The sequence below is a fragment of the Eurosta solidaginis genome, chromosome 2 (genome assembly GCF_040869045.1).
Source record: "Eurosta solidaginis isolate ZX-2024a chromosome 2, ASM4086904v1, whole genome shotgun sequence".
NCBI classification, from domain to species: Eukaryota; Metazoa; Arthropoda; class Insecta; order Diptera; family Tephritidae; genus Eurosta; species Eurosta solidaginis.
The window spans coordinates 175669560-175680478 of record NC_090320.1 but is presented as its reverse complement, the minus strand read 5'-3'; the positions used below and the strand labels follow the sequence as shown (position 1 = coordinate 175680478).

General features: G+C 39.2%; 1 protein-coding gene across 1 annotated transcript; it reads right to left on the bottom strand.

Annotated features, from left to right (window-relative positions):
* Nucleotides 1-2351: 2351 nt before the first annotated feature.
* On the bottom strand, nt 2352-3580 carry LOC137241763 (protein sarah-like). Its single transcript, XM_067769181.1, has one exon. The coding sequence runs from the start codon at nt 3111-3113 to the stop codon at nt 2352-2354; it is 762 nt and encodes a 253-aa protein (XP_067625282.1). The 5' UTR covers nt 3114-3580.
* Nucleotides 3581-10919: the final 7339 nt, after the last annotated feature.

Below are 10919 nucleotides of genomic sequence, written 5' to 3'. Positions count from 1 at the left end.
CACTTTTCTTGCTATTCATCACTGCATTATAAATGTTGTGTTGGAATCCCTCCGCTTCCAGCAACAACATTTCCTTACCAATGACAAGAGGCTCCTCTTTGTACCGAAAGAGTTGTCTCTACCTAGAGCACATATCTTGATGATCTCTAGCTCTTCAAACTGTAGGCCCGTCCTTGATGGGAGCTGCGACCTATTCGACTTGCAATTTCTTGCGATTACTTGCGATCTCTTAAGAGTTCTTGCGATTTCATTAGAAGCAATTTAGATTACCACAATTAAGGGATGTGGCCAACCTTTTTCAACTGGGAGGTGACTCAAATACACAAAATACTCATGCAGAGTATTTGGTTGGAAGGGACCGCTTGGGACGAACCAGTATCTACCAGTACGCTGGAACGATGGAAAACCTTCACCGACCAATACCATGAAATCGATAAAATCCGGATACCTAGATGGGTCAACTTTTCACCAGGAACCGACATCGAGATCCATGGATTTTGTGACGCATCCGAGAAGGCTTATGCAGCAGCCATTTACATGCGCGTCAAAACGGATGATAATGTCTGCACGAACCTGCTTCTAGCCAAAACCCGAGTAGCCCCAGTGAAAACTCTTTCTCTTCCACGTTTGGAACTTTGCGGAGCCGTGCTGTTAGCGGAAATCACCCAATCAATTTTCAGGAACCTCAAGTTGGGACCAGCAAAAGTTCACCTCTGGACGGATTCAACCATCGTACTCGCATGGATACGCAAGCCGCCCTGTACTTGGTCAACCTTCGTCGCACATCGAATCACCAAAATCCTCGACATGGTCGGTAACAAGGACTGGCTTCACGTGGACTCGGAATCTAACCCAGCGGATTTAGGAAGCAGAGGACTACTAGCGTCAGATTTGGTCAACTATTCGTTGTGGTGGCAGGGGCCTTCTTGGCTACAAGAAGACAATTCTCACTGGCCAGCACAAGACGCCGATTACAACACGTCCGTTGAGGAAAAGAGGGCACAATCGTATGCCACGACAAGGGCAGATCATACAGATATTCTTGAAAGATTTTCCTTACGTTTCTCTAGCGTTTCCTAGCACTTTCATGCATTTCCTAGCAATTCTTGCGTTTCCAACGTTACCTAAGATTCCCTTAGTTTCTTACGATTTCTTCTTGAATGGGGGCTCAAAACTTAAACCTCACACGTACCAACAATGTACGTGCCCTTGTACTCATACAATTTCAGAACTTTTCTCTGCTACGCTTACATGGAACCCCCTGTGGGTTAGGGGGCTTAGAATATGCCCACGGTAGGTATGCCTGTCGTAAGAGGCGACTAAAATCCACAAGTCAACCTGTTGATTTCAATAGGTTGAAGAACGGGTGTATGGACGGCTTAATGGCAATAGGAATACTGTTGTCATTGTAGCGTTCATCCACTTGTCATAGCAATAGGTGTATGTAGCGACTGAAAGGTCTTAACTGTGTCACATTCTGCTTGTAGTGCTTGTGTGTCGGAGTGCATTGTGTGACATTGCGGCGGCCCCATGTTCAAGTAAGTGTGATATGGAAAGAACTATGCTGTCATTCATATACCTGTGCTAGTTGAACCCGAGCAGTGAGAGGTAGGACAGTTATAGCAAGAAACGTACTGGCGAAAAATCGTTGTCTATGCATCTCAGGTAGTTTTTCGTTTCACCGGGTTGGAAAAACTGCTTGAATTGGCATTCATAACGAATTCGTTTTGTTTAGTTTCACTGTAGTAACTGTGGAGTAAGCCTTTTAAGGGCGAAATTATGAATGAAGGCATCATGGGAAAATAAGAGGTGTAGGATGTAGTGATATGAGTAACCTAGCTCTAGTGGCTTTACGCAAGCAGTTTAGATAAGACAAAGATGCAGAAAAGTTTAACCCAGTCCTCAAGTATCTAACGGTCGTCTATTTAGGTAAGGGAGTCAAGGCACTCTAGGGACCTAATTCAGATAGAGATGAATTACAGAAAGCATATGTATTATGTAGTAATGTCATAAAAATCGTTTTGGGAGACGAGTCAGAGCACTCTAGAACCTAGTTTAGACAAAAAAGGGATAAGAGTTGGGCATAAAACGAGGTTGCATAGGTCAATATCAAAACGAAGCGCTATAGTTACAAGACGAAGTAAACTCTAAAGTTCACTAGAGGAGAAAAAATGTTCCATGTAAGCGTAGCAGAGAAAAGTTCTGAAATTGTATGAGTACAAGGGCACGTACATTGTTGGTACGTGTGAGGTTTAAGTTTTGAGCCCCCATTCAAGAAGAAATCGTAAGAAACTAAGGGAATCTTAGGTAACGTTGGAAACGCAAGAATTGCTAGGAAATGCATGAAAGTGCTAGGAAACGCTAGAGAAACGTAAGGAAAATCTTTCAAGAATATCTGTATGATCTGCCCTTGTCGTGGCATACGATTGTGTCAAACTGGCTAATGCTGCTAGAAGATCATGATTAACTAATGGTTCATTTTCCTCTCGTGGCTCCCAGCCGGCTGGCGGTGAAGCGGGTGGTGAAATTAGGAACTGTTTCACTGGCGCTGGTGGTTGTAAATTTTTATTAGAAACTGGTGTTACCGGCTGTGCAAAATAACATGTTATAACGGTTTTCTTATTAAATTCGTATTGATGCAATTTAATGCGCGCATTTGCTGCTGCTATGGCATTATCATAGTTAACGCGTAAACGTCGGAAACTTCGTAACCATTGAAAGGTCGCTGAATCGCAGAATGTGCGGAAAAGTTCTTCCATTTCTTGTTTTAGATCAGGATTTGTAAATACCTCAGAGTGTATATTTGTTACAATTATGGATGTTGGTAAATCATCAAAAGAATCTGGATCTACAGCATCTTGCTCATTTTCGCTATCTACTTCACCATCGGGTAGAGTTGGATGTTTGCTGGGTAAACCATCGGCTGCATTTATAAATATATCCTGATCTGGTGAAAATTTTTCACTACTGCTTGCGTCATTACTTTGTGATGATTTCAACTTCGAATTGTTGTTGTGATTTGTGTCACTATTATTGCTATTGACGTTGTTGTTGTTATGTGACGTTGGATCATTTGTTTCGGACGGTGGTGTATTTGCACGCGACGCTGACATTTTTAGCTCTTGATATATTTATGTGTGTTTAGGGTACCCGAGTTCGATGGATGTGCTGCTCAGACGTAGATTAAAGGTGAAAAAATAACGAATACCAACACTCTTAAAACTGGAACAATAAATCGACTCGCAGGTTGCAGTTATTTGTAAATCTTGAAGCACATAAAACAGTTGTGCATACAAATTCACGCACCAATTAAACTTTCGGCCACATTTAAAAAAAAAGATATGTACTTATATGAAATTATTTTCGTTTTCACACTTTTTCGAGACTTGGATCTACATATATTTGGTATTCACTTTCCAATAAGCACAAATTACGACAATTCTCTATGTAGAATCGTCCTTTTTATTTTTAAGATTATTTTTCACTCAACTCACAATACAGCTTCCATGCAACTTTCTTATCTAAAGCAGTCGACCCCTGTTCTGGGCTATTATTACCAAGACAATTTTGCTTTTAATTACTTCTAGTTCAAAGCTAACTCACAATATATATATACAAAAGCTAATTCACACTTTAATTGATTATATATAGGTTAGGTTATACAAATTAAAAAGAAAAGCTTACCTATGACAGGGCTGATGGCTGCAGTTGGCACGGAGGTTTCCAAAAAAGAAGTGAAAGAGTTTCTTTCTTGTAAAACGCGTTCACCCTTCAATTCCGTCGAAAAGCGGTTTTGAGGGGTAATAGAACGAAAGTTAAATTGGAAAGTTAAATTGGAAAGTCGCGCACCAACACGTACACATACGCCTGCACGGACATATATAGGCGTTGGTGTTAGTGCGCGAAAGTAGATAGAAGCAAACACAAATAGTTTACATTAGGCTGGGTCACTATTGGCAGTGCTCATTCTTGGGTTTAGCTTGGTGGCCTAAACATGCCGGCCCCCCTTGCTCCGGATATACAGTGTACCAATGAAGCGATCGGTATATCGCCGTGATGATTTTTAAGTAATGGATAAATAATTTTTTGTAAGACCGCTATGGTCATCCATACATTGGGCAATGGTTCAATTTCTTGCTCGGCCCAGCCTTTATGTTGTTCGCGCTGGAAATGCACTGTGCAATAGGGTACACTGTGCTGTAGACCTTCCATTAGCGGCGAGTTCTCCAACGTGCTAATTACACCCGTTTGCAGGCCAATGAATTTCTCTTCGTAATTATCGACGGTTATAGTACAGATGTCAGGTAATTTATAAAGATCCAAAACGCTTATTGATGATTTGAAACGCGCTTGAAAGAGCTCACGGAACTTATACATTGGTAGCGTGTAATATGGTACGTCCTTAAGTAGTCCAGCTACTTGACAACGTAGCGTTTTGAGATCGGTTTGTGATGACTCACGCGTATATGAAACCAACATGCGTTTATGACCAATCTTCTTGCGATGTAAATTGGCGACCACCTGCTTGGCGAAAAACATATCAGGAACCGTGACTTTGGCATAAGAATTTCCCTCAAAAATTAGCGACAACACTGGCGTAATCGGTCTCAATTGTGTCAATAGGACATCACAAACAGTCATTATAAGGGCTCGGTACAAAACCAATCCGAGTCCCGAAATTAAAGAATTCCGACAAGACAAAATCCCGAAATGGGAAAAGTGAACTGTTTCTACCGGCCTAGTGTGCTACTGCCCCAGTGACCTAGTTTTTTTTTCAAGGGCAAGCAAATACATATATGTATATATATTCGCACGCCACAAATTCACCATACCAGCTGTCAGCTGACCAATAAATACACGACAGGGTTGCACGCCATCTCAAAATGATACGTGCAGATAGAACGCGTCGTGAAGAACGCATCGCCAATCTGCACGCAAGCACCGGCAGTTGGTACACTTTCCAATTTAATTACGATGTTCGCTATTCGTCATGAGCTGTCGCACAAAATTAAACCAATACCGTCGTCAGCCGCTACGGTTCGTTTAAACTCGGTTTATTCACATTTTAACGTACGCTTGTTAATAAAACACCACGCGTATCACGAAAACAAGTAATTTTGCGCGGGTGGCTTGGAATCACGTCCGCTCCAAACCTCCCACACACCGCAATCTTGCTGGTTATGTTGAAATATATAAGTTGCTCGAAATCACAGCACTAACTATTCTGCAAAAACGCTCTCGTCGCTCCACGTCATTTGACTAGTCATTTTACGGTGACAGGTTATATTCGTAGTCACATTTGCATGGGCGTGGGTGGGTTTGTAACCAGGTGTTTTGTAGGGCTAATATAATACACAACTGACGAAATACATGCGCTGCGGCGAAAACGCGCATCACCCAACCAACCTCACGGCCACTCGCCCTGGCACATCCATAAAATGCCACAGTCGCCCTGAGAGCGACACGACACGTTATACGCTGGAACGGAGACCTCGGCCTCTTCGTCCAGCCCAGAAAAAACCTCAAAACCCTCGAGTCTGGAACGGAGACCTCTGCCTCTTCGTCCAACCAACAAAAAAACCGCAAATCTGGAATGGAGACCTCGGCCTCTCCATCCGGACCGACAAAAAAAAAAACCAAAGAATAACAAACAATGGTGCCACTCTGGAACGGAGACCTCGGCCTCTTCGTCCAGCCTTACTGGCCATCGACAGTACACATATTACATTCTGAATTTCTATAGTTAAGAATTATGTATAATTCAATGGCAAGAAATATTCACTTCACTGTTCATAACCGCTAATTCTTTCATCTTAGCACAGGTGGCATGCTACGCAAGTCGAAAGGGATTCCCGGCCATTTTGCGTCGCAGACGAACTCTTTATTTAGATTAAGTTTAGTGTGTAAGTCTCATAATAATTTTTCTCGTTTCCGCGGAGGTCATTGGCGGAAAACGATGTTGCGTATCGCAAGGGGGGCCGGCATGTTTAGGCAGGATGCCTAACTTTTCCGCATCTGATTGCGACCCCCCCAATGCAACTCTGCAAATCGATACTCGATACTCGAATTAATTTATAACCACCCACACCATCACCCTCATGCATGTGCATGCATGTACATGCACGTGTATGTGTGCTTTTGTCAGCACTCATGCATATACATGTCGGGGTTGATGTGTGGTTGCCTTTCCCCTCCAAAACGGAGGATTTTGCGGGTCAACGGTTGTAGCTTGCTATACAACCGGCCTCTTTGATTTCAACAGCCAACGCGTACACATCTGCCGCCAGCGATCTCTGCCGTAGTCACATATTCACAAGGTAATATATTTTCCTGTATATTTGTTAGCTACCCAATAAAACATATCATTATAACGAGAAATCTCGTATTCTCCTATTTCTATTTCCACACGCCATATTCCCATTGAGATCGACCCCGGTGCGCCCACCTCTCCAGGATTAGACGCACAGCGGCCGAACAATGCTCAAAAACTATATGAAGCACAAATATAGGCAGGTAAAACCCGCTACAGATCGTATCTAAGAAACACCAATTTTTGCAACCCATTACCTAAACCAAACCCAAAGCTGAGGAAGAGCAATCAGCAATTCAAATTAACAGTAAAGGCAGACTCATTAACCCTGCCAAAGTTTAATAGCAAATCGAAAATTTGCATAAATTCCTTTGAGTGCTCCTGACAAAGATGGTCATGAAGCAATTGGAAATTCTAGGACAGTGGAAGTAAGCAAAACCTAATGAAAAAAAAATACTAAAATTTTACAAAAAACCAACAAAAAAAAAAAATCATGAAGATAAGTCATAAAGAGAACATATAAAAATAAATGTGAAGCGCTATATAAATTTGCAATAAAAGACTAGTCGCTCTCATTTTCATCTTACGATAGAAAAATGGTAGCGTAGAAAACTTTCAAGCAACCAGATTGTTGGGGAAGTTATTGACTTAGGACAATATTCAACCAGACATAAAAGAAATGCCGGCAATCCAGGACTTGAAATTTATAAGGAAAAACACAGTTTTCCTGAGGGACAAATTGGTGATTAAGAATTGAATATTTACTGCAGTAGGTGAATTTATAAAATAATAATTGGTACCCAAGTTCTCAAAGATAAAATAATTGCACTAACCAAAAAGGTTGTGCATGTGACAATCCCGGTATACAAATAAAAGTAATTCTTCATAAAAGTTATGACGATTCTGCCTTGGTGGCCGCCGCAGAAATCGCATGACAAATAAGATCGAAGAAATTGCTGGAAAATAGGGAAAATATCGAAAATATAAAAAGAACATTTAAGGATACGAAAAATGTTTGCACCCACTGTACCTTCCACTTATTCATTAATAGAACTACTACCAATACATAGCTACCCCGCTCTTCCGTCAGCAACCCCTCTATTGTCAACGCAATTTATTACAGATTTACCTTATTATGAATGAAAAAATATCAAGTGAAAAAAAAATGTTTTTTGAATAATATGCGGAATTAGTTAAAAAAAAATTGTATAAATACAAACATTTATTGCCTGGGTCTCAATAAAAAAACCTCACCATCCAAGAGGTCATAATTTTACATGTTAGGAAAAATACTTTACTTTAACCACCAATAGATTTAAGTATGGGCTGCTTCAGTTAAGAAACCTCGTTTTTAGAGAAGTCATAATTCTAGGAAAAATATTTTTTACTTCAACTCCGGTAGAATAGAATAGGAAACATTATTACTTTAACCTCCACATATAATTCATAAGAATAGGTTAAAAACAGTATAGAATATTTGCTAATAACCACAACGGATTTGAAAAAAAAACCAAAACTACCACAATATAAATATTCCAATTTACTCGTCATCAATAATGTAAACAAACAAAGAAAAAAAAAAGCATGTAAATATAAAGTCACTCTGGCATCAAGTTACGGTTACTCCAAAATAATTTGTAAACAAATGCCGATTTTTAAGTGAGTCGACGCTCTTAAATACCGGCTGTGCAAAATACACTTAAAACTCTAATATGTAAGACCAAACGTCAATAACACTTGATGCAAAACATTATTCGTAATCACGAGCACATAACCATACAAATGTACATATATACATTATACTTGAAAACATAAAAGAAAAATGTACAAACAAAAGAACAAAAAAAAAACATGTTTAAGCACAAAAAATCACACAGTCAAGCAACCCTTTTATTGAAAAAAAAAAAACATGTCAAGCAAATGTAAACGGATACAAAAATAAATAAACAAACACTTTTTAGGTGGACATAGAATAAACAATTTAAAATTAATTTTAATTCGATCCAACTTTGTGGAAAGCTGGGCATCTGAAGTTTACAATTGAATCGTTTTTTTGTGCTTGCATAACAACCCTGTCGTAATACAATCCAATAAGTGAACAGTTATTCGAAAAAAACAGGTGTTCGCTTTGAATGTACTTTCAATTACTATTTTCGCTTTATTTCTTCAAATAAAGTTTAATATTTTATTAAAATCAAGAGAAACATTCTTCATCTATTAGGTAAGTAAGAAATCTTTCACATAAATTTATATCATTAAAATATAAATGCTGCTTTAACTGTTCAGTGGGCTGGACATTTAGTAGCCATCATGTCGAAAAGACGCTTTACAGAAGAAGAAGTGATGGAGATGCTCATGGACAGTAATTTTGAACGTTTGTCCGATGACGAAGACATGGATTTCGTTCCTAATCGTTCAAATATGAGTTTTTCAAGTGATTCCGATTCTGACCACAATCCAGAATCTGATAATGAAGAAGATAATATTGCTGAACCAGACGGGGCTAGTGCGCTCGCTACCGACGAGGCATGGGACGCAGAGGATAGATTTGAGTGGACACCTTTCCAATATTTCTCGGAATATTTTGATGACAATTTTTGGAGAGAAATTTCACAGCAGAGTAATATGTACGCTCTACAAAATGGTCAAGATTTGAGTTCAAATTCTAATGAGTAAAAGAAATTATGTGGGGCCCACATACTAGCTGGTTGCATGAAACTTCTTCGCGTAAGGATGTACTACCGACCTTCTTTTAAAGTTCCAGCCATTACACAGATACCAAGGGATCGATTTTTTAAATTAAGAAATTATATGCATTTCGTCGACAACTTAAGAGCTACTCCACAGGAAAAAGAAAACAACAAATTGTGGAAGGTTGAACCAGTTATAAAAACCGTTTTGAAAAAATGCCAATCCCTACCAAAGTCAGCAAAACTGAGCATCGATGAACAAATGATTCCATTCTCCGGTACCACTCAATTGAAACAATATATTAAGGGAAAACCCTGTCCGGTTGGTTTGAAAAATTTTGTCCTTGCTAGTCCAGATGGTTTAGTATTGAACTTTTTCATTTACCAGGGAGCAAAAACTTGGCCAATAACAAATGCAACCACGATTTTGGTATCGGGGGAACAGTAGTGCAAAGACTTGCAGAAAATATAAAAAAAGGCAGCGAAATATTTACTGACCGTTATTTTACATCGATAAAGCTGCTAGATGTTATGATGGAAAAAGAAATATTTGCTACTGGTACAATTTAACAAAACCGAATCCCCAAAGAGCTGTGATGAAAACTTTCAACAGAACATGACCTTCTGAAAAGAGGCAGAGGTACCTTTAATGAGTTTGTAAGAGAAGATGAGAAAGTAGCGGTTGTGAAATGGATGGACAGTCGTTTGGTTCTTTTAGCGACCACTTCGACCGGAACAACACCAATTATATCTATTAATCGATGGGATAAGAAAGCCAAAAAATACATAAGTGTCAATTGTCCGAATACGGTTGCAAGTTACAACACGTCAATGGGCGGAGTAGATCTTGCAGACAGGTTGATATCTTATTACTGTATTAATATCAGAACAAAGAAGTGGCCCCTGCGAGTTTTTTGGCACTTGATCGATCTCGCACTCTGTAACTCCTGGCTTCTTTATAAAAACGACAAATTTTCATTTGGTGCGAAGAAGTCCGAGTTGATGGACCTTTTAGATTTTAAGATGTACGTAGGAGAATGTTTGTCCGCATGTGCTGGTAAAAGAGGCCGTAGTGACATCGAAACCCAAGAGGACATTTGCCCATCTGTGGTGTCCAGGACAAAAACAAATTTATGAGATGCCGTAAGGAAGGATGCAACCAAAAGACCAGATTTAAATGCGTTTCTTGCAATGTATTTTTGTGCATTGCTAGCGATAGACACTGTTTTATGGAATTCCATTCATAAAAGATTAGTATTACATCAACCATTACTGAAATTAACTTAATGTTTTGAAATTTTTCTAATTTAACCTATTCGTCCTTTTTGTTTGAAATACTTTTTAGTTTAAAACGGTTTTTTGTTTTTCGTTGGCCTACGAGCCCAATGTCCAGCTGGCTGCACCTGCCAGTGCTAAGAATCCTTATATGTTACAATAATAAAATGTGAATTTTATAATTAATTTAGAAGAATATAACCTAAACAAATATAAAAAATATTGGTTTTTCACTTATTTATGCCTCGGGACTGAGGAGGATATGAATGCATTCTTATGATTATTTAAATACCGACCATACATAGTCTTATTGCACTCATATTACAATGTTGACCCACATAAATTACGTTCACTCCAACACAGCGGGAGTTCAACGTTATGTGAATGCCGACAACAACAAGCATATCCATTTGCATTTCTTTGTAAACCCTTGCCCAATGAGTCACAATAACAAGCACACGTGCCGGTTAGAATGCCCGATCGCCAGTGTCTGTTTGTCAATGGGACGTCATAAGAAATATTTGCTGACTTGCCACATATGAAATGGAATGTAGTTATTTCTAGTATGTAAGTATGTAAATGTTGTAATAGTATTGTAAGTAATTTTACTATAAAATAGAAAGTATTCATGAATAAAAATCAAT

Bases quoted from the DNA above. Each gene is read 5' to 3' on its own strand.
- LOC137241763 (XM_067769181.1), bottom strand. From the start codon at position 3,113: ATGTCAGCGTCGCGTGCAAATACACCACCGTCCGAAACAAATGATCCA.